The sequence below is a fragment of the Perna viridis genome, chromosome 7 (genome assembly GCF_037379345.1).
Source record: "Perna viridis isolate PV_CMFRI_1.1 ecotype Kerala chromosome 7, ASM3737934v1, whole genome shotgun sequence".
In the NCBI taxonomy this organism is placed as follows: domain Eukaryota; kingdom Metazoa; phylum Mollusca; class Bivalvia; order Mytilida; family Mytilidae; genus Perna; species Perna viridis.
In genome coordinates this window covers 17,600,430-17,625,614 of record NC_142451.1, presented here as the reverse complement: position 1 = coordinate 17,625,614, position 25,185 = coordinate 17,600,430, and the positions used below count along the sequence as shown (strand labels likewise).

Sequence of the window (25,185 nt, the reverse complement as noted above, 5' to 3'; positions counted from 1 at the left end):
AGAAAATCGGTCGCCATGACAAGGTCGACTTGCGTCGTCTCGAAACTTAAAAAGTTAGACTCGGCATGCTAGACTCTTCCTGAAAAAACAAGTTTCATCAAAATCGGAACATTTAAAATTTATGACTGGAAAATCGGTTGCCTTGGCAACGGGCGACATTTCGTGTCCTTTTTTGCATTATCTTGTTAAACATTAAGCTCTTTCCCGACTGATTACTCACATTTGTATCGTAGCCAACCGGTACGACCAAATGATATCTCTAATATGATTAGACGGTACCTTGCCAAAACAAACCTCGCGTTTCTTGTAACATTCAATTGTCAACTTCCGGCCGCTGTCACCCTTGTATACATAGTCATAAATAACACCGTACCGGTAGTACATGTGAATAGTCAGGCGAGACTGATTATTATCAGAATACAATAGCATTAAAACCTATGATTTTTCAGCTCTTTATACTTCAATCCCCCACACTCAGTGAAAATCCCGACGCAAAAATTTATACATTGTTGTTATTGAAAAAAAAAAGAAACAACAAAAACAAACAAAAAACAACAACAACAACAACAAAAAACAAAACAAAACAAAAACCAAAAAAAAAAAAAAAAGGTACACCCAGATACAAAAAGGTAGTTTTTGGTAGAGATTCATCGTACTATGTAAAAATAATTCCAAACGATCTTCCAAATATACCGGAGAAGATCTTTTCAAAATGCTGGAATTTTTCATTGACATCATATTTGTCCAGTGTGGTGGACGCGTTTTTCAACAATCGGTCGGTATTTCAATGGGAATATATTGTGCTCCTCTACTTGCTGACCTATTCATTCACTCTTATGAGGCTGACTTTATAGCTGATCTGATTCAAAAGAAGGAACAACGTTTAGCTAGATCCTTCAGTCTCAGTTGCCGCTATATAAATGACGTATTATCTTTAAACAATCCTAGTTTCGGGTATTTGACACATCGCATTTACCCCCAAAAGAACTTGAGAAAAAGGATACCACAGACAATATGAAGTCAGCCTAATATCTTGACTTACACTTAGAGATCGATGGCAAAGGAAAACTTTTGACCAAACTTTACGACAAACGTGACGACTTTTCATTCATTGTCAACTTTCCTTTTATCTATGACAACATCCCTTCAGTACCTGAGTATGGAGTGTTCACATCTCAACTCATACGTTATGCCAGAGCTTGCCGTAACCACACAGGCTTTTTGCATTGTGCTCTACTTCTCACAATAATGTTTCTAAGAGAGGGTTATGTTGGTACAAGATCGAAGACATCGCTACAGAAGTTTTATTGTTGTCATCATGAACTCGTGGATCGTTACGGTGTGTCCGTCTGTACCATGAAAACTGATTTGTTCAATGTGTCATAAATTTCATTTCCCTTTCCGTCTATCCCGGACTTGACTTTTTAAGAGCAACTCGGTGGGTGTTCCTAGAAAAGCAGAGGATGCTTACCTTACCGATGCACCTGGTCCATTGCGCTCAGATTTTAGTGGAGATCTACTTGCTCATTTACTTTAGTTACTTTGTACGTTATATTTTGGTTATTTTATGTTCTTTGTTGTGTTGTTTGTTTTCAATACCTGGTCTTTGTCCCTGGATTACATTTTTTTGATTTTCGCTAGAATCTAGGTTCCCTTGATTATTCTTAGCTTTGATAACCAATGAGATCAGAAGAATGCTACACCATGTGTAATCCATTGTTATATAAATAAAGACGCTAAAATACATTTTGTAAAGCTCATTAATTGTTATCACAGTATTCAACGTTTATTTAGTAAACTTTGGAATCTTTTAAAACCTCAATAATTCTCTAAATTTACAATGAAATCTCTCACTGGAGTGTATTCCTAATCATATACAATACGGCATTACCCAAATTCTCAATAAAAAGTACCAATGCCCCTTTCCGACCATGCAGTCAATCAAATAGTAAACCATCGACCATACAATAAATAAAAAAAGCTCTAATCTACAGGCACAGGTCGAGAGGCATAGTTTATCATAGAAACTTCTTTCCAGTTACTAATGGACGTGTTGTGTGATTTGATATTTTCTGTTTCACTTTATTAATATTTTAGAGAAAAAATGGTGTGATTTTAGAAAATATTTTTGTTTGACATTTAAAACTTATATGAACGGACACGCAAGAAGTATCCATCAACTCTGACACATGGGGTGTTAATCATGTTTTCTTACGGAGAAAATGAATTATTTCTGATATTTTACTCGGATCTTAAGTAATATTATCAGCTTCGTACATTTACGGAATGTCGCCTTTCATATCAAACTACTGCGTTTATTATTTATGATTTTATACTTGATTTACTTGTTCAAATGATTCCATACAAGTGTAATAACATCTGTATCCACAAGCCCATTCTTTTAATAACAGTGAAATAACTTTAAGATAAAAAAAACATCAAGACCTCAGTAAAATTGCAAAAATTGTGAATTATATAAACAAATTCACCTTTGCAGATTTTTTGTGCACTTATCCATAAATACGGCTTCATTACAGAATTGCACTAAAATTTGTGTAGGTCTACTTTTGCTCTACTTTCAATAGGTTACTTTTGTTTCAGCAATACTTTTATATTGTAGAAAATCTAATGTGTACAAAAACAATCCATTTTGAACTTTTTAAGATTTAAATCAATTTGTTGTTTTTTTTTAACTATTTTTTACAATCCTTTATTTGAAGCCTTCATAAAGTAACTAAGTTACGATACGGATGAGGGTTTAACATTGCTTAATACAGCATCAGCACAGGGGATATTAAGAGGCTGCCCATGTTAAATTCAGGCAGATCCTATGATATTGGTGGCATAGGGTAAATTTTATCCCACTGAATTTTGGTTCCAATCCAATGTATTTACATGTATGTCGAATAGTATTAAATTTGTTTTAATTTGACAATGGAGGCTCAGAAATTGACTTTAAAATTCACTAACAATGCAGCAAAATTTTGAGAGTTATCTCCCTTTTTCAATGAATTTCAATGTTTTGTAAATAATTTATTTCTACTTAATCTTTGAAATTTATCAACTTTGAAAAAAAGATGCTTTTGTGATATAAAATGGATGAAAATATTTTGAAAACAAAATTGGTCATGTCCATTGCATCCCTCTTAAAAGTTTTCCCATCTCTTATACATATACACCAATTTTACAAGCTTCATAGTGCTACGAACATATAAGGATTTTGAAAATTTTAATGGGCTTAGAAGATATACGACTTAATTAATTATGTCAACAGAAGATGAGTTTATGTAGTTTTAAACATCATACTTTTACTTATTTGCACGACAAAGGCAGATTTTTCTATTTGTTTGTACTTTCTAGAGTTCAGGTAAATTAATCGACCCTTTCCGACTATTCGACCGTAATATTGAGTATAAATAATTGCAATTTCAAGTTCAAAGCTAGGTACGAGAATATCATCGAGAAGTTGACTTAGTTTCATATCTAGTACAGATTAATGATTTTGTATTCATTTTAGCATTCTATTTAAGGTGTATCTTTGTTTCAAAGTTATTCAAATTGTACGATAAAATGATGCAATTTTTACGGGACATTACCGTTGAATGTATATAAATGAAACAATCAAGTTCTTACGTCCACTTCACACATCTTTAAAAATGCTGTCAAGTCAGGATAAAAAAAATGCTTATATCACCTATCATAGTGTAAAGAAGTTGTTTGACTTTTACACCATTCCTAATAAATTTTAAATTACAGAAACTTCTACCGTTAGAGATAAGCACTATTTCCGGTTTGTAATCGTATGTTTCAGCAGACCTATAACTGCTTACGAAAGCGAATATAGCATCTGCATAGGAGATCGAGACCCTATACGCTTATACTCGTTATGACATGACTTGAATTAAAAACTGTTGTACCAAACATCAAATTTTGTTTGGATTTTATGCAGCGTTAGTGTATAATAGTTGAATATGGTGGAGACATCCCGAAAACTGATTCATTTTCTTCTGCATTAAACCTGTTGTAACTTTATAAAAAAAAAATAGTGGTTTAGCCAATCTTTATCCTAGCTCATCGAAAAGTCAGCCATTCTTAACTTTTCTTAACTCTAAATGCCACAAGAATCGGACATATCTAAATATCACACTTCCGGGGGATCAAAATTATTCCATTTTCGTTATTTTCCATCATCTGTTCACAACCAAGCTTCAGGTCTTATGCTCTATCTACATTTAATTCATTTTCCCTTTTAAATTAACCACACAGTATCAATGTTAGGTAACGCTGACCTTTAAATTCTCTCTTTAGATAAATGTTTCCTTGTAAGGTGGCAAATGATGAGTTTATTGGACTGGAATCAATTTCCTTAATGTAATACTCTGAGTAATCAATATTCTAAGAGTTATGAATGAAAAGGTCAAATGTAAACTCTATTGTAATTGATTCGCTTGGAACTAGAGAACAAACTGGGCCAATTTATTGATAATATTAGTATTTTTTATTGTTTGAGATAGTGCAGGTATGATTTTTTTCTTGATTAATCAACAGTACACATCTTGCTTTGATAGCTCTGAAGTAAGTGCATTTGAAGGGTGACAGTAACAGGATAGTCTTTAACATAATGGCAATAATCATACGCAGGTATCTTCGGAAAAGTTAGTCACTACAGGTTTTTATCTCTTAGCCCAATGAAATTTCCATGTGCTACACAGACTTTCAATTAAACAATTAAGACAGCAGGATACATTTTACTTCAAGTCAAAAGTCGTCGTTCAACTTTTGCAACAAACATAAAATTTTGCTTGCAGTTCGTACAACGTTGTTGTAATATTGCTGAATGTAATGGAAACATTCTGAAATCTGCGTCATTTTATTCTAAACCAAAATCTTGGCAAATTTATGATATATATATATATATATATATATATATATATATATATATATATAAACATCATGTGGTTTAGCCGAACAAAACATACCTTTCTCTGAAGGTGAGAACATAATTAGTCACAACTTTCTTTAAAAAATCAATACGTTAGATAATTGTCCAGGAGACGAAGTAAACCGCACGGAAGTTACTCAACAATTTAAACAAATTAGATGGAGTGATACAGAATGGCAGGGTCCTGTAATTAATATATGCCCTGGTAAACAAATTGTGTTGGAAAAGGCGTTCACATCAAACTATAAACAAGGGCATACCGTTAACACAATTAATACAAATCTGCAAAAAATTAAATTCATGACTTAAGACAAACTTAACGGATTCATAAATGTTGAATCTTGCGATTTCTAAGAAGCAATTTGAAAGTAAGTGTTACATCTTTATATATATAGCACAGTTACTAAAATCTTATTCTTCTTCTAGATGACTTATGAATATTTGTCACTATAATGCATGTTAGTCCAGACAATCAACTGTTCCAAAAACATACTTTTCGTTTTTTTCATAAGTAAACTCTCTCAGGAGACTTATGTACGACGACCGAAAATGCACCTAACGATTCTTTGTTTTAAAAGCGATTCATCCTGTTGTCTGAGAATGCAACGTAATCCGTATCCCCTATCTCTCATTTGTAAAATAGACTCAATAAGGCAAGTGAAATTAAGTCACCTGGGAGGTAATTCATATTGATTCTTACCTATATTTGCTGCTAATGTTTGAAATTCTGAACTCAATAATGCCTAAGAATGCTATTGGCTGTGGAAACAATTTGTGTAGCGGTATATATTAATTAGCTAGGCGAGCTGATCAAATTTACTGTCCATTGATTTTACCACTTCAGTTGGCTGACAACAAAAACATAGTTACAATGAGGGTAAGTATTGTTTTTATTGTTCTTTAATATACATGTATGATAAGTTGTCCTTTGTATTTTTGTTATAAAAAAAAAAAATAAATAAAACTATCAAAATTATCTAAAATGCATGTTCACAGTTAAGACATTGTTTATGTTGTATCCAGCAATTTTTAAATGATTTTATGCATGTTTTCTGTGTGAAAATACATTGTACTAGTCTTCTGTATGATTTTAATAGATGCTACACTTGTATAAGCAAGTCACATGCCGGCGTCATACGCGTTTGAGCGGAATAGCGTGGAGTCAATTTTATTCAAGTTTTTAGTTTTTGCGGCAGTTTGTTTTGTGTGGTAAAAGTAAAACTGTGGTATATTTTTTCATTGAATAAAATTATAATATAATTTCAGAAAAGATCACGAATTTAAGACCGGTTTTCAGTAATTGTAATCGCATTCTGTAATCAGTTCTTTAGAGTTTATAAGAACCAAGTCCACATGATATTGCCTTTCTCATAGTAGTTGCGGTTTAAAGGCATTAACCCAAATTTGCCGTGTTATGATATCTCCTTATATCAGATATGTCGTAATTTTTAAGTTAGATTTATGTTAACGACTTTGATTATATTTGCTAAATTTGTTGGACTTCATAAACCCGAATTTTTAAAAGTTCATTGCAAATTTCAAGGTCATTGATTGGCAAGTGTTTACCTTAATACAAGATACAAGACTTAAAACTACTAAACACAGCACGACGAAATATAGCATCTTTAAAAAAAAAATCCAAGATAAAAAGATATATATTTCATATTTTACCTAAATACGATTCGCGATAAGACCAAATGACACCAGAAACTGACATTACAATTAGCGGATTTCAACCGAAAACGTGATATGGTGTCAATTTCAATTTTCGAGGTCTAAAGTGATACTGATAATCATATTCTTTTTTTTGTTTTGAATATACGGTGTCGAATATGTATGAAAATAAAGCAGATATTATCATTTCACGCCTTTATACGCCACAAATTTTAGCGATGGTAGCCATATTTGTTTACGATACGTACATGAAATTTGAACTGTTGTAGAGACAGTCATCGCTGAGGCTATAAAATGTGAACAACCAATAAAAGTGCATGAAAAAGAACTATGCTATTTAGATTGGAATGATTATGAAAAAAATTGTTTGTAATAAAAATATAAACTAAATCTACCGGTCCACGCTCCCAGTTTTTAGTAGATTTCGAGTTGCTCTTTTACTTTTGTTGCTTTGTATGTATGATTTTAGTTACTTTATGTTCTTTGTTATGCTTGTCTGTTTCCATGTCTGGTCTTTGTCCCTAGATTACATTCTTTTGTTTTCCTTTGGAATCTTTGTTTCCTTGATTACTCTAATACACTTTTCAAATTTTAAAATGCTAATATAACGAAACAAACTGAAGTCACGGTTGTTTCAAAACTTAATTCACAAAACCAATTTTTTTAAACTCATAATAAGAAAACAATCTCAGAAAAGTGATCCGCCCATAATCCATACGATCATTTTATTTCCCTGAGCATAAAGTTCTATTATAAGTGAGATTAGTTAGATGGTACTTTTGCGCTATGATAGTCATGTTTACTTCCATTTCCATCAGATTAAGATAAGCGTTATGTTACATTTAGATCAGGATCGTGTTATATATATATATATATATATATATATATATATATAAGATAATTAATTAAAAACCGCGTTCAATATGGGCAACTAATAGAGGCTGAATGATGGATGAAATGGTCGCAGTATAATGTTGATTTGACGGAACCTGTCAAGATATCCAGAAATACCGGTGCAACGTAGGGCAAGTTTGAGCACCATTGGTATCAATGGATGCTATGTTTCCTCTTGGTAGGCAAAACGGCAAGAGAGAAATAAAGGTCACGAGATTCACTTACGCCAGATGGCATCCCATCACCCTCTGGTGCAGTAATCAAATGAGTGCAGCAAAATTAATGTTAGCAAATTGATAGCGAATTCTTTATAGCGTAATAGCTATTTATATATAAATATTTAGGGAAGCCCAAACTGGTAACAGAAAAGAACCGAGCACTCATGGTTGGCATGAGATGGTCTACCCCGACTTCTTGCGGTAACGCAAGAAAGTACAAAATTTTGATTTGATACAATACTGGAAATCGTGACCTCATACCTTGCCAGATGTCGCCACGAGGGCGCGTCTATACACGCCCTGCTATATATTAGTTTCATAGCCATTTCGGGGTTAGGATAATTAACAAGTGCCCTTTTAACCCGGGAGACCTTGATTGGAGAACTACCCAGGGCATATAATTGGCCATTTCCTGAAAAAAATTCAGTTATTATTTACAAATAGTGCATATTAAACAAAAACATAAACGTATATTTAAAAAAAAATAAACCCTAAATGTACTGAATTTTTGTGACTTGCTTTTGTTCATTTTGTTCACTCGTATCTATTTGAATCTACATTTTATGTAAGCGTGAGGTCCATTGCATTTGCTACATTTGTGTGCAAATTTGCATGCTCTCCCGTATTCACATTTTTGACCTTTGTTGTAATTTTTTCATGGTACGTTCCGCGATTGGCGATCGTTTAACTGGCCGATTGCGTGAATGAAGTGCGTGATTAAATGAGTTTGAGTTTGAATATTTTGTCGACTGGCGCCCAAAGTTTTGAGTAGATGTAACATTTGGTGTACATACACATAGCATCCACAACTCCATATCGACCACACCCCATGAAAAAGACGGATTACGTTCTTTTCGCAATCTAAATTGCTCATCATATTGGACCAACCATCTGTTAACACCCCTGGCTACTGTGTCCATGTATTTAAAGAACTCTGATCCTTTATCAGGCCATTTTTCTAGCATAATACTAGCATATATCATGAATGCTGAAAACTAGACATGGATATTTTTAATGGGCTGAGATGACTGTTTTAGTCCCGGACAACATACCGCCTCGGATTGAAAGATCACCATAGAAATTGCCCCCCTTGTGAGTTTTTTGCTGGGCTTAAGGAGAAGACTTAAATCAATATATGCTCCGCTCCAAGCCTTTTCTTTTATTTTCAATGGGATATGAGATGAGATCGGATCAAAAACGCTTGTAATCGGGATTGGCATATGGTTTGAATTGAGACTCGTGTTAATATTTTGAGTTTGACCCCCAGAGTCATTTGATTCGGGAGTCTTGTACGTGTCGAAATTAAGGGTCAACCAACCATTGTTTTGTTGGGAAGCTATCTCACTGGAGCTGGGCGTGGGGTACTGGTGGTTCTTCGGCGGCGGGCTGTGACCAACATCATGTGCAGGGGCTGGTTCCGCTGTCGCCAGAGATCCTGTCCTGGATGGTGCCGAGAGTGTCGAGCTGTCAGCATTTACATCCTTGTTTGTAGTTGGTCCAACAATGGGAGGTGATTGCTGTGGGGCAACTGTTTTGTCCGGGTTGAAGCATTGCTGATTCCTCTGTGACTGCGAATTTGATGAAGCTGTCATTTGCCGTCTATGGGCCTCCTGTTGTGGTTCTGCAGTTGAAGCGACCTTCTTTGGGGGTTTCTTTTTCTTTTCTGAGGTTTCATGATGTGGATGTTTTGCCAAACTTCAAATTGTCGACGTTTTTTTCGATGTGATTTGAATCAATGAACATGTGCTTGCTATGGTGATACGCTTTGTGACGTATAAATTTGGGGGTTTGGAATCAATCCGGAAGAGAAACGAATTTCCGTAACGTTAGCTTTCATTAAATTGGTTTATCTAAAATAGCGATAAACCGTATTATCTACGGCCACCACAATGAACTTATCCACATAATGATCGAGTAACCAGAGAAGAAAATTGAAAATGTGCTATGGTTAAGTCCATACAAGTCACTCGTTATTGCAATTAGGTGAAATATTAATGATGACAATAATAATAATAATAATAAGGATAATGGTGTTAAGAATGAAACAATTAAAATTATTAAAATAGATCAACTTCAGCAGAGGACATTATCTAAAGAAATCTCTTTTGTTTTGGAACTTTCGATTTGATTGGAAAATGACAAAGCGGTTTTCAAACATTTCATAAGAATCACTTATTTTTGAATTGACCTAAATAATTATCTCAAAATCAGTTAAAAACCGCGGAATACTTACATACAATTTGTACCAACACTAATTGGTCTAAAATTATCTACTCATTCTCTCTTCATTACTAATCCTCTGGTCTTGGATTCTTATGTTATAGTCAACAAAAAATGCTGTAAATGGAATATGCACTTTGCACGGTGCTTACGCTTAGTTGAATTGTGTAGTTTTCTCATTTTGGTTTTCTCGGTTTCCTTTGGATTTCCACGTCTTCTTCTTCTGTCGAGTTTTGAAAACGGTTCTCATAATAACAAAACAATGCCCAAACGGTAAATGAAATTTAACATGACGGGATCGTCAAAAAGCGCTGTAGAATTTCAAATTCAAATTCGAAAGTGACCGAGTATGACATGTCTCCCCCTAGTAGCGAATTAATCGTTATAATGTCACTACATCTTGATCGGTAACATGTTGCATAAGCCCTTTTTTGAATAATATTTTGTTGGTTAATCAATGGAAGTAGAGTTGCATGTAACATAAGGCGATGAAGGTTCTTTAAAACCAAAAAAAAAAAAAAAAAAAAAAAACTATTTTGGAAAACGATTGTTCTTTTCAGAGCATACAAAAGCAATCACATTCGATTACGCCTCAGATATTGAATGTTCAGGTAAAAGATAGCAGTTTCTAGATGTTAGTTAAACTCATGCTAGTTTTTGTCTTATTTATAATAAATACACTGATACCACTCATATTAACAATGGAAATTAAGGAATGCCGTACACTTGTTTCAAGGAGTAATCTCTCAACAACAAGGTTTGAATAAAAGAAAACAAGAAATACTAAAAACAAAATAAATTTCGAAAATGTAAGACAAACAAATCCAGCACCGAGAAGTTCCACTAAGTGCAAGACAGGGAAGAGTGCCCCAGTCTTAGGGTTTTGAAATTTCGTAATTATACTGCAAAGTTTATGATGTACATCGGGTTAGACAAGTGCATCTTTGCCTTGTCATTGGGTTAGATCGATGGGTGTTGTAAAATTTTAATTACGTTGTCATTGAGCCCCCAACAACAAAAAACCCCAAAAAACCCCCAAAAACAAAACAAAACAAAATACAACAAAAAAAAAACAACAAAAAACAAAATAAAAACAAAAACAAAAACAAAAAACAAACATGATTTAAGATCATGATAAACATTTCATCCCGGAACCCTGTACTACAAGGAAAAATTCAGAACAATACTGACGAAAATACAATTCTCATTAAAGAATCTTTAAGGTTCAATATGTTACAGTACTTGAGCTAAAACAAAGTAAGAAAAACTAAGTACATGAAAAAAATAACTTCATTGTTTTACACATGTAATGAGAACATTAAGTTGGTTTTATATTAAATATAAGGACATATATAAATAAGGATCAGAAATATTCATTGAAAAAACGGAGTGGAAAGACATAGTTCTATACAATAAATGCACATAAACAAGCCTACGTTCGAAAATCGTTTTATTGACAACGACTGAAAAGAGCCGAAAAAAAAACAATGTTCTCCGTTAAGGAATAGCATATATACATAAAAATGTATATACAAAAAAAAGTTTATTTTTATATTAATCACACATACCTGACATTAGAACGGTATACCCGATTATTGACCAATCAGTGACAAATAATAAAATAAAAAAGAACAATGACGGTATTACATGGTAACGCCCCAATTAACTATTTTATGACAAAAAAATAGAAAGCAAAACAAAACATAGTGAAACGAGCGATCAAAACTAACAATCAAAAACAAACAAACAAAAAGCAAGACAAAACAGCACAAATACAAACTAACAAAACAAAAAAAACAATAACGACAACAACAAAATTTAAAAAAAATGAAAAAAAATATAAATAAAAAACAATAAAAAAAACAAAAACCAAACCAAACCAAACCAAAACCAAACCAAAAAAACAAAAAAAAAAAACAAAAAAACTTTTGACAACGTACAGATAGGAAACACATTTTGAAGCGTAGAAATATGTGTTATACAAAGAAAGATATATAATGCTGGCGGAATTCTTGAATGCACGATACAGTAGAAATTATCATTCAACAAAGCAGATGGTGGGAATTAAAGTTTGGTTTTCCAATAAATTAGGGATCTTCCATACATACAAACATAAACAATTAGTCTTTTTGAAACTGTAATCTAAGTAATTGAATCTTGAAAGGCTCAAAAGATTTATTGAAAATTTGACGTATTTATGGGATACAATTTTAATTAATCAAAAACCTTATCCGAGGTCAGATGAAAGATTTTGATGAAATGTACTGTGGTTTATTGCTTTTATTAGTAATTCATCAAATAGCTATGTATTGTTTTAAAATGACATTAATTTTTAGAATGTAATTTAACCAATAGAAAACAATCAGTTTCTGGCCAGAGAGATTCTGTATCATCAAAGTAACATCAAAGACTAACATTTCCAATATCAGAATTATTAGTTGGTTTTATCGAGCAGGCAGCAATGTTCCATTATGTCTCAGGACAAAATGAAAATTGGGATCCGATAGGTCAAAGGAAACATTAATTTTGATCAAAAAATGCTCTGTTTGAAAAAAAAATTAATTGAAAAGAAATGTTTTCTGCTACTTTTTATTACAACAAGTGCAACTTGTATTGACTTATATTCACTGGTGTCGGCCATTATATTTTAAATATAGGTTTAAAATCAGGTAGGGGTGAATCATTGTATCTAAAGTTAATCAGTTAAACTATACAAATACATTTGTTACGTCTTAATAACAACTGTTCCTGTTTCGATTTTCTTTAATCTGCTTCATATTGTGAAATAACCTTTGGCTGTTTACAGTGTAATGATTGTGGCTTGAAACTTTCACATATTTGTTTTTATAATAGAACAATACCAAGCTGTTAGTGTTATTATCTCCACTTACCAAGTTTCATCTGCACTCTTATTGTCGAATACTGAAGGATTTCCAATAAAAGAGTGATCAAGGGAATCAAGATTCTAGCGAAAATTAAAAGAATGTAATCCAATGACAAATACTAGACATGGAAAACAGACACACACTCACAACAGACATATATTAAGCCATAGCTTGCCTTAACTACGCAGAATTTTTGTACCGCGCTAGACTTCTTTCAATTAGGCTTCTGGAACATGGTTATGCTGTTACAAGATTGAAATCATCACGACATAAGTTTTACGGTAGTCATTATGAACTTGAAGATCATTACAGTGTATCCATCTGCACCATGAGAACTGCCTTATTCAACGTGTCAGATATTCGTTTCTCTTTCATCTACCATGGACTTGACTTTTTATGAGCAAATCAGCGGTTGTTTCTAGAAAGGCAGAGGACGCTTACCCTGCCGTTACACCTGGTGCATGCTCCCAGTTTTTAGCTGAGTTTGCTCATTAGCTTTTTTTGTGCGTATTTTTAGGTTGTTTTATATTCTTTGTTGTGTGTCTGTTTTCCATGCCTGGTCTTGGTACCTGGTTTACATTCTTTTGAGTTCTTCTAGAATCTTGGTCCCCTTGATCACTCTTTGATATGCATGAATCACGAATCATAAGCTTCAGCCTAGTCATAAGACGCAGCTGTATTAAAAAATCAAATATTTTTCTCGATGTTTCTTCCGATTAATGACGTCATAAGTTCTATTGCATTACACATTATGGGATTTCAGGGATCATGTATGAATTATATATCTTCATACTCAAACACCATATAACAATGGTACAGAGAGCAAAATTGATAACAACGTAAATATGATATGAATACATAATAATTACAACTAGTAACACGGAGTGGATAAGTGTGTTTGTTTCTTGGCAAGGAAATTGAGAAGTCACATTTTAAATAATACTTATAATCTGGAATTGAAGTATTCAGCTCAAAGAGGCAATTTTTGAATCTGTCCCTCTTTATATGAATATAACGTAATATACCATCAGTGACTCAAAATTTAAAAAACAAAACAAAACAAAACAAAACAAAAAACAAAACAAAACAAAACGAATATTTAGTTTAAGGAAACTTGATATTCACTAAAATTCACGATTACAATCTTAGGCGTTCACATATCATTTTATATTCATGATACCAGTTACAAAATGCACGTTTTTATGCTTAATTGTCGGAACGCGTTACCATCAAGATATGGATTAAGACATATTTAGTTAGAAAGATACACATAATTTACACAAGCTTGATTCTTTGGTTTTCACTATAAATTTCAGGCAAACATATATTACAGAACATAAACGTTGAAAGTAAAAGGATGTAGGTCTTACTGAATGTCAATGTAGTCATGTTTTGCATTCATCAAAATTGAAGGGTAAAGTTGTCTGTGCCTTTGGTTTGTCAACAAAGGTATAAGTGCAATTTATTTGGCTAACATTATTCATCACAAAAACGTCACGAACAGAATTCCCCTTATTTCAAAGACAAATCAATACCGGTTGTTTCATATTCCTATACTTCACCTACTGCATCCGAAATTTTCAATCATAAAGGCTATTGCAGGACCTCGAGACTGACTGTTCTGCCAAAAACTCTCCATTCAAGTACGGTCCTTCCGATCACCTCATTTCGGGAGATTTAAATATAATCGAAAACAACGAATCTCTTCATAAGGCCCTTTCTAAAAGTTATAAGTACCATGAACCACGCTCAATATATTGGAATTATAACTTTGAAGTTCTTATGGATGCCGTGGAAGACTACGCAAGAAAATGGATAAAATGAGAACAAGAAGACATTGGTTCTCTGTCAGAGTGGGTTAGGTCTGTGAGGTCTTTAATTTTGAAACGTATGGAGGTTTTAAATTGGCCAATGAGTGACAGTGCTACATTAGTTTTCAAAGACTCCAACGTTGCAAAAAATGGTCTACTATACATGACAAATATGTTGTAGTACCAGCAGATATAGCCCAAAACGAACATTTTTATTGTCTGCAGAACGTGTTACATCTAATGTTTTTATCAGAGGTAGACGTAGAAAATTATAGCAGCAATAAGACCTAAATTGGAAATCCATAAATCTGTGCTATCCTTATTTGGTCTCTATAACAAAGACGATTATTGTGATCTACCGTCTATGCCCTGGATTCCTAAACCCCATACAAATCCATACAAAAACGCTACATATCTGGATCTGCAAAATGTACCACCAAACCTTTTTCAAAATGTTTAACTTCTATACTCAAAGCTGTCATAAAGTGCCCCCAGTTCTACCACGACACATGTCGCTCTCGTAGTGGTATTAATTCACTGTTGTTCCCGAAAATTTCGAAAGATCCCCTAGAAACCATTAATTCAAGTTTATTATTAAAATACAATAACACTTAAACCTATGATTTTTCAACTCTTTATACATGTACTTCGATTTTACTCGGTTAAAATCCGGACTAAAAGACATTATACATCGTTGTTACTCCAAAAAAAGACGGTACACCTAGATACAAATATGTAGTTCTTGGTAGAGATTCCACATACTTTGTAAAAAAAAATCAAAATCACCTCCAAAATATACGGAAGATGCTGGAATTTTTTATCGACAACGCATTTATCTAGTGTGGTGGACGCGTTTTCAACAAATGGTCGGCATTCCAATGGGAACGGATTATGCTCCTCTACTTGTTGACCCATTCCTTCACTCTCATGAGACTGACTGATCCTAAAGAAAAAACATCTTTTAGCTAAATCCTTCAATGCCATTTTCCGCTATATAGATGACGTATTATTGTTAAACTATCCTAGTTTAGGAGATTTTATACATCGCATCTATCCCAAGTAATTTAAGATAAAGAATACTACAGATACTGTGAAGCAGACTCATATCTTGAACTACACTTAGAGATTGATGGTAACGGAAAACTATTGATGAAAATATACGACAAACGTAATGACTTTTCATTCCGTTTAGTCAACTTTCCTTTCATTTGTGGCAACATCCCTGCAGCACCTGCGTATGAAGTTTCCATATCACAACTCATACGTTATGCCAGAGCTTGCCGTAAATACAAAGACTTTTTTTATCGAGTTAGAATTCTTACAGTTAGGCTTTTGGAACAGGGTTATGTTGCTACAGGATGGAAGTCATCACTACAGAAGTTTTATGGTCGTCATCATGAACACGTGGATCGTTACGGTGTGTCCATCTGCACCAGCAAAACTGATTTGTTCAACTTGTCAACTTGTTTCCCTTTTCTCTTTCATCTACCGTATACTTGACCTTTTATGAATAACTCGGTGGGTGTTTCTAGAAAAGCAGATGATGCTTATCCTACCGGTGCATCTGGTCCATGCTCCTAGGTTTTAGTGTATTTCGATTGATTGATTGATTGTGAGGGTTGAACGCCCGAGCAGCAATATTTCAGCTATATTCGGGAGATGAACATGAAAGGGATGGCAAAATGAACATGAAATGATGATGAAATGGAAAAAGGGACGGGACACAAGGACAATAGGGTCGACAAATTATGATTGCCACAAGTTAAAAGGGAGAAATGGGTAGGTCGGGCAATTTAGCCTCCACCGGACCTGCACGGGGCTAGTGCATTTCGAGTTGTTCATTTACTTGTGTTTCTTTGTATGTATTGTACTGGTTATTTTATGTTCTTTGTTGTGTGTAATTATTTCCATATCTGGTCTTAGTCCCTGGATTACATTTTTTTGATTGCCGCTAGAATCTTGTTTTTTTTTATTGCGTTTAATTACATATGTACTTTTCCATTATTTAACACTCTTAATGCCCCGAGTAATTACTATTGGACTGTATGCTAAAACGGTCTCCCATTATCTGTTTTATTTCGAAAAAACGGGCGATAATAATTGATAGTTTTTTATAAGGTGACAAACAACATAGCGTGATTGTTGGCAGGTGCATTAATTGCCAAAAAATGATAAAAATATATGACAGAATCAAAATATGATATAAATAAAACATAAACATGCTCATGTAGGTATAAATGAGGTAACTAAGACAAAAGAAAACAAAGAAGTTAAAACATTATATTTAAAAGAAATTTTAGGCATGACATGTCATTTAATTGTTAGACTCCTTAGTTTGAACATTTGTGTAATTTATATTCAGTTTCTTTATTTCCATTGTTACAAGGTGTGTTTAATTGTGTAATATTTTTTCCACAGTGGTCAGATCTTAAAGGGGGGAGATTATGATCACGCCAAGGTACTTTAACCACGCTGCATTTTTTTGCGCCTGTCCCAAGTCTGGAATGTTTGGCGTTGTATGTCTTCTTTCGTTTTCACCTTTATTTTATTTTTATATTTCTTGAGTATATAGGGGCAACTATTTCGCTGTACCTGTTTATAATGATGTTTTGGGGCCAGATGCAGCCTGCTCTGTAGTATGAGGTTTTCTCCTTGTTCGTCGAAGACCAAAGGATGGCCTTTGGCTGACATTTCATCCCGGTGGGGTTGTTGGCTCTCCGACATATACTCCATACCTACTTTCGTTATATGTTTATGTAAGCCGTCAAGATGGAAGTTGGCATTTTTTCAATTCTTTATGGCAACGATTACATATGTATGGAATTTCAAGGTGCTTTGTTTTGGATTGAAGACTAAGATAAGGGACCGATGATCATTTTCTATGTTCTTGAATCTTTTATATGTATTTCCATGCAATTATATTAACATCATTAGCACAGAAACAAAAACAAACAAACTCATAAAACAAACAAACAAAAAGAAACTGAGCTTTATACACTGATTTTCAGCTAGGATTTCTGTGCACAAAATTGAAAACGAAAAATGCATTTCCTGCACGTATAAGCAAAAAACAAACAAAAACAACAAACAAACAAAAGAGAACAGAAATATGTTTTAATTTTTTACATGTCCTGTACTTGTCTTTGGAAATGTTATTTATATTCACAATCATCACAAACTGTCTAAAGCTTTTTATATTGGAAAAAAAAACTATAAATACTTAGTCAAAAATGAATAGATTTACCAAAAAGCGTGATTTTAATTTCATTGATAATGTTTAATATGATACAATCCCCTTATAACTTCCACATTAATCAAAGGTCTGTCAAAGTAAGATAATTCCCAAGGAGTTCGCACGCAGTAATTCTACAACTTTTCTCTTGTATCAGATACTGTCTCTGTTAAGAATGACATTTTGTTAGAAGCTGACAATACCAATCCATATTATTTAATAAGAGATATTAAAGAAATAACTCCAAATAATTACAGCTTTGTATTTCTCGGAAATCACCAATCAGATTAGTTTAGTAAAAGGTTGCATGATAGTAGCTTTTTTTTTCTTTTAAGACGATTTGCAAACATGTGACATTACATTTTATCATTGGTGAAGAAACATTACATTTTCAAGATAAGATTTAATCTACTTTCTCAGAAAGTCTTTCAAACCGTGGATAAACACATTCAATATATGTTTTTAAATAGGTAAGTAAATGTATTCTTATACTTTCACACATTGCAGAGTATAAATGCATATTTATCATTATAATGTCCTTATTTCTCCCAAATTTTACATTTTAAAACACAACTAAGTGGAATACAAAACTCATCGAAGCAATAAAGTTCTACCGAAATTATGTATCAAATAAAGATAGTTTGTATCGAAATCTAAGAGCTGTTTTTTTTTTAATTTCTTCACTGCACATTTCTGTAAAAGTACGGTTGATAATTACGAAACAGTTTATGTATGAGGTTTAAGAAGAACGAAGTCTTCAAAACAGTATATTGTAGAAATGGCTACAAATATCTTTTTTAAATGTCTGTTAACAAAATAATACAGACTTTGAGTTAATTAAATACACCGACGATGGGTAGGACGTTTCTCGTATAACACAGACTCAGACAATCTTTAAGATCACACATGAATCAATACGTATGTTTATCAAACCAAACTTTTTAATGAATTATACAATCCGAACTTAGCTTTCAAAGTTATATGGAATAAACTTAGACTATTAAGATAAATTATTCATATTCATTTTTGTTGTTAAAGTATTATTCGCGTTAAAACACAATAAAAATATGAAAACAATTTATTTAAAATAACGAATGTTTTGTTATGCAAATGAACGACACTCAGAAAAAATATTAGTCAATTTAAATATCTTTATATATATGTTTCTCCTTACTTACTTGTATTTTGTAAGTTTTATCCAAATGCATTTTTGTTAAATCGCTGCCTTGCAAATCAATTTGAAAAACTGAATAAATAACAATTGAGAGTTTTCTTTGTTTGAAAATTCCTTTTTGTCTCGAATTACATCGTAGATTGTTAACCAAAATTTTCAGTATTATAAAATTCAAAATCGTCAATTCACAGAGGCTTCCTTCCAGCGGTCCTTTTCACAAAAAATCGTAAAATTAGTCGTAAGTTGTGATGTCATAATAGAGTTAAGTATCGTGACGTCACAACTTACGACTAATTTTACTCTTACGATTTTTTGTGAAAAGGGCTGCACTTGGTAAATTTTTTCGATGCTTGATTTGGCTTCCTTTTTTCGATTTTTGGTTTTGAGTACTGCTTGTATATAACCTTTTTTTGCATTTAGACTTCATGTACATAATCTATTTTTGAATTTAGAGCTTCTCATGAATTTGGTTTTAAAATAAATTGAATTATAAGCATGTACAGGTATAAAACAACCAAAATGCTTACGGGTATAAAACAACCAAAATGGGGATGTAAAAAAACATGTTCTGAAAAACAACAAGTAACAAGTAATAAGCAAGTCAAAACAAATGCCTGTACATGCATATAATTCAATTTATAGTTTTTATATGTCAATTTATGACATGTTGTTCATTCAGACGTGTTTTTATCGCCCCTTTCTCTTAGTTGTAATGCAATTCAAAATTATTTTTATTCGTTAAAGCACCTGTTAAAAGTAAAGTTGACATGTAAAGCGGGAACATACCTAAGTTAAGTTAGGCATAGTTACCTCTAAAACTTTCTTACCACACCTGCATGTATAATGAGTCTGACTTTTATTGCTTTTTTATTGTTGGTAATATCTTGTTGTCATTCTGTCAAAGGAAAATGATTTTACAGTTGCTTAGACATCAGCTTGCAACAAAAGTAGTGCTTTTCTTAATGTAATGTAATATTCTTCGATAAATTATTAATTTTCACGAAAAAGGATTGCCTTATATATATAGTTACACATCTATCTAATTACAAGGAATCGATTGGCACGATATTTCTATGTATATAATAATTCATATCCATTAATTAAAAATACATCTGGTCTTAAACACTCGCGGAAACGATGTTTGTTACATCTAATTTATTTTCAGGGAGTGTTTGATGATCAGAGAACGAAAGTAGAGCCAGTCTCTGTGCTAAACAAACCACCGAAATCACCTAATAGATCGTCGCTCTTTGAGATTTTATCCTCTAACCGTGACTCTGCAAGATCTCCGACAGAATTACTGGCTAAGGATATGAGTAACAAATGTGCAGTTTCAGCTGAACCAATGAAGGATAAAGCTTCTGCAAAGGAAAGTTGGAGAAAAAGGATTTTATATAAAAAGAGAGAGCAAGGACAGTTTGAGACTTTTCGTTTTGACGAGACTGTTGAATTCTCATTTGAGCACGAGAATAGCGAAATGAAGGAAATGTCGTTTGAAAGCACGTCATCAAGATCTCCTGTGTCCAAAAGTGAACTATCTTTTAATTGTGATTCGTCAGTTGATGCTCCAGAATATGAACTTTTAAGTCCACAGCCAGTGGAAGAAACCACAGTATTAAATAAAAAGGAAAAAGAAACAAAAAAGCAAAAATTCAAGCGCATGATAACGAGGCCACTCCGTAGAAGCCAGAGTGCATGCTGCGAAAACGAAATTCCTTCTCATGCTTTATTCTTGGACTCAAAAGGGAATAAAGTAAGAGATACCGTAAGTTCATATATTTAGGGTTTGACTTACCTTATATAAGATATAATTTAATATTGATTCATATTTTCATCAATATGCAAGACTTGTTATTAGATTATAAGCAGTAACATTTTATCTAGAAGCGAAATTATATAACTCGTATTTCAACTCAATATTTGGTTACATAAGGGTAACGGCAAGGAAAGTGTTTATATAACTGTGTAATCAAAGAGCTTGAAAAAAATGGTTAGATGATATAAACAAGATAAAGTAACAAAGACAAGAAACACCTAAGAACTAAAAGTTTTGTCTGATGTTTTCGTCACTATGCGGTCATACATTATTGAATTACTTCTGAGTTGACCTCCTAACATATAACTGATATGAATTCAATCTTAGTGATAATGAGACCAAAATCACTGACAATATATAACTAAATAAATAAATCATTGTGAAATAAAGGACTATAGAGATATAAAAATGCACATAATTAAAACATAGCAACTGTTATCGAGAAGAAGTAACTTCACATGAAAATACCATGAAATAAACATAATAAGGTTCGTTTCAAAAAAGTAATCAAGTTTACAAAGGTTCTCGTGGAAATCAAAAACAATCCATAGACAAAGACCAAATATGGAAAACAGACATACACAACAAAGAACATTAAGTAACTTAAATAATACATACAAAGTAACAAAAGAAAATGAGCAACTCGGACTCCACTAAAAACTGGGAGCATGGAGCAGGCGCCCCCGATAGGGTAAGCGTACATTTATATTTGCTCATTTGTTTTTGTTACTTTTGTTACTTTGTGCACCGGTAGAGAGAGCGTCCTCTGCTTTTCTAGAAACACCCGCCGAGTTGCTCATAAAAAGTCAAGTCCGGGGTAGACAAACGAGGAAAGGAAAACTATGACCCGTTGAGGTTTGGTTGTACATTTTGCAGATCCAGCTATGAAACGTTGTTTGTATGGATTCTTGTGAAGTTTAGGAATCCAGTACATAGACGGTAAATCACAATCATCGTCCTTGGCAGAGAGACCAACAGAGGATAGCACAGAATTATGGTTTTCCACAATCTCTTATTTGGAGAGAGTGGTAGCAGTATAGGTCTTATCACTGCTATTATTTTCTACGTCTACCTCTGATGATAAACATCGGATATAAGACGTTTAGCAGATAAAGACAATGTTGTTTTGGGCTTTGTCTGCTGGTACGACAACATATTTGTCATGTATAGTAGACAATGTTTTTGCTACATCGGGGTCTTTGAAAACTGATGTAGCCTTGGCACTCATTGACCTACTTAAAACTTTCACTCATTTCAAAATTAAAGACCTCAAGGAAGTGCATCAAATCAATATATGTTTTGTTTTGCAGATGGAGAGTCGAGCAATGGATATGTTGCTCCATCAAAGATTATTCGGGAGTACCGAATCAGACGACGGAAAACAAAGAAAATTTCATAAGACGTTCTCAGTCGATGTTACAGTATCAGAAAATGAAGAGTACTTAAACAACAATTTACAACCCAGATCAAAAGCTCTAAACATGTAGGCTTTTAGCTTTTTTCCCTAATATCTGAACAAAACATTTTTTACCAGTGAAAAGATCGTTTACTTTCTATATTATCTTGTTCTGGACATGTAGGCTTTCAGCTTTTCTCCCCAATATCTGATCAAAATATTCTTTTACCAGTAGAAAAATCATTCTTTAGTTTCTTGCTCTGAACATGTAAGCATTCAGTTTTCCCCAAAATATCTGATTAAAATATTTTTTCCAGTAACAAATCATGTATTATCTTTTTCATCTCAGTTATGCAATTTAAAAAAAAATGGAAAAATCTTAACATCATCATTTTCGCCTTGAAAAATGTTTGCCATATCTTTACTACTAATGGTTGTATTGGTTGATAATTGAATGTATTAGTGTCTGTATTATTAGGATACATTGACCATAGTAATTTAGATTCAGATTATCTATTTTCTTTTGTTTTGAAGTGCCAAAAACATGAGAAGGCGGTTCCAGTTCTTACGTCGACAGAATACAGATTCAGCAGTCGATACAGAAAACACCATATCCATCTTTAGTTCAACAACGTACGACCAAGCTTTGCAGTGGAAAAACTCACTTGACGATCTTTTGAAAGACAAAAGTAAGCGTACGAAAAAGTAATGCATGTTAAAGGAAATGTTTAAAACTTTTAGAATTACACCAGTTTAAAGGTCGAAACTGGTAATACATGTAACCAGATAACTTTTCATGACTGAAAGGGAAATCAAGGAACCAGGAGTCGAATGGTAAACACATAAACAAAAATAATCATTATCCAGGAATATTGACTAGACAAAAAGACTCACACATCAACAGACGAGAAATAGCAAAAAAAAAAAACAACACATAGATAGAAATAAAATGAGCAATCTGGACTCCAGTAAAATCTGGAAGTGTTGTCCAGGTTCATTGGTAGTGTAACCGCGTTTTTTTTTTCTAGAAAACACTCGCCGAGTTGCTCATAAAAGAAATCTTATGTGAATGACTTACGATATTGCAGTTTTCTTGTTCGTAGTCAGTGTAAAACTTCCAACCACAACATATTCCTTTAGAATCAGAGAAGTTCTATACAGGTGGTGTTTAGTATTGACTCTGACAATGTGAAATAGCAAATGCACCTCTACACATGAGATGGCAAATGATATAAACATATAAAACTAAACATAAGGTTTGAAAATCCTATATGCTTCCTCAACGTAGCACTTCGTACAATTCCGTATATACCATATTGATGTTGTGAAAAAAATACATCATTTTTGTAAACCACGGGCTCAGTGAGCGATACAGCTTCATGCGTTATAGAATATTTATTGATATTACTACAAATATCTTAAGATGAAAAATTGAATGCAAGAAGTGAGTAAGTGACTAGCACTTCTGGTAAAAATACATTAAATAAGTTGAAAAATTCTATTTATTTGCAGATGGATTGGAAATATTTCTTGGATTTCTAAGATCTGAATTTAGTGAGGAGAATTTAGAATTCTGGATTGCATGTGAAGACTTCAAAAATTGCAACGAAACTTGCATGGCTGTTTTGGCACAGAAAATTTGTAATGAGTTCGTTGTGGCGAAAGCTCCGAGAGAGGTAAGATACCTATGTTGTCGACTCACTCTGAAATGTTGTAAACAGTCATCAAAACACAATATAACATAAATAAGCACATGAAATAAATGAAAATATTTAGATTATAAAGGGTGACCAATTAAAAAACCTGAAAGGATGGGCTGTATCAAAATAAAATGACATTGCTATTTGAAATCCATTAGTAGGATTAGTTCAGTATGCATTGAAAAGAGTTATAAGGCATGGCGAATATTAAAATAATTTGTAAGTCTGACGATAAAAAGTCGTAGCTATATCGTACATGTACCTATTGTACCTTTTAACATATCGATCATGTCACAAAGCAAAATAATCCTATAGTATTCCTTTTGTTACCATCTATATATATATGTGTGTGTGTGAGAGAGATTTTGACCTCTCTATTATGTCTTTAGAACTTTAGAAAATATAACAAGTGTTTAATAGTTGTGTATTTCAGGCCACTACATGAACCATACTTATCAACCGAATATGATTTCATTTGTTTTGGTTTTACATTCAATAATTATACAATATTGTAAAATATAAGACAAGCTGCTCTGACTGTATTCCCTACATGAAAATGATGTACGTCATAAGTCAATAATATATATGTTTTCAGATTAACCTGGACGCCGACACGAGAATGGAAACTATATCAAATCTTGAAAATCTCAACCGAGACTCTTTTAATGTGTCTCAACACAAAATCCAAGCTTTAATGGCCAAAGATTCATATCCAAGATTCCTTGAGTCAGACATATACCAGTTTATATTGGAAAACGTATCAAAGGTGTGACTACAAATGTCTTTAAGGACATTTTTATATTTTAACGATGTTATTAATGTTGAAATTTATATACAAATCATTGAATTTTCTCTTTAAGCATCAAACCCGCTTGTAAACATGTGAACATTTGTTCTTTTAGTATTTTATTGTTATATTGGCCCATTATCAAGGACTAATTTTGTAACGTAATAGATTTTTACAAGTTGTTGTTCACCTTTATTGTCATGGTAATAAAAATGATATTTTATTTATTTGTCCATGCACTTCTAAGCTTAATTCACGTAAAAAAGTTAAAAACTGAAAAAAAACTAAAAACAAACAAACAAAAACAAAACAGAAACAAAACAAAAACAAATAAATAACAAAAAACAAAACAACAAAAAAAAAAGAAAGAAGAAAAAAAAAACGAACAATGAATAAGTAATATTTGTTTTTTCAAAAAGACTAAAAAGAACAAATA

At 32.9% G+C, this 25,185-nt stretch overlaps 1 protein-coding gene across 1 annotated transcript; it reads left to right on the top strand.

Annotated features, from left to right (window-relative positions):
- Nucleotides 1-5,762: 5,762 nt before the first annotated feature.
- On the top strand, nucleotides 5,763-24,944 carry LOC148611598 (uncharacterized). Its single transcript, XM_088592305.1, has 6 exons — nucleotides 5,763-5,819; nucleotides 20,216-20,815; nucleotides 22,177-22,349; nucleotides 22,797-22,951; nucleotides 23,775-23,938; nucleotides 24,558-24,944. Exons 1-6 carry the CDS (start codon nucleotides 5,814-5,816, stop codon nucleotides 24,732-24,734), a joined length of 1,275 nt encoding a protein of 424 aa, XP_088448431.1. The 5' UTR covers nucleotides 5,763-5,813; the 3' UTR covers nucleotides 24,735-24,944.
- The last annotated feature ends 241 nt before the right edge of the window (nucleotides 24,945-25,185 follow it).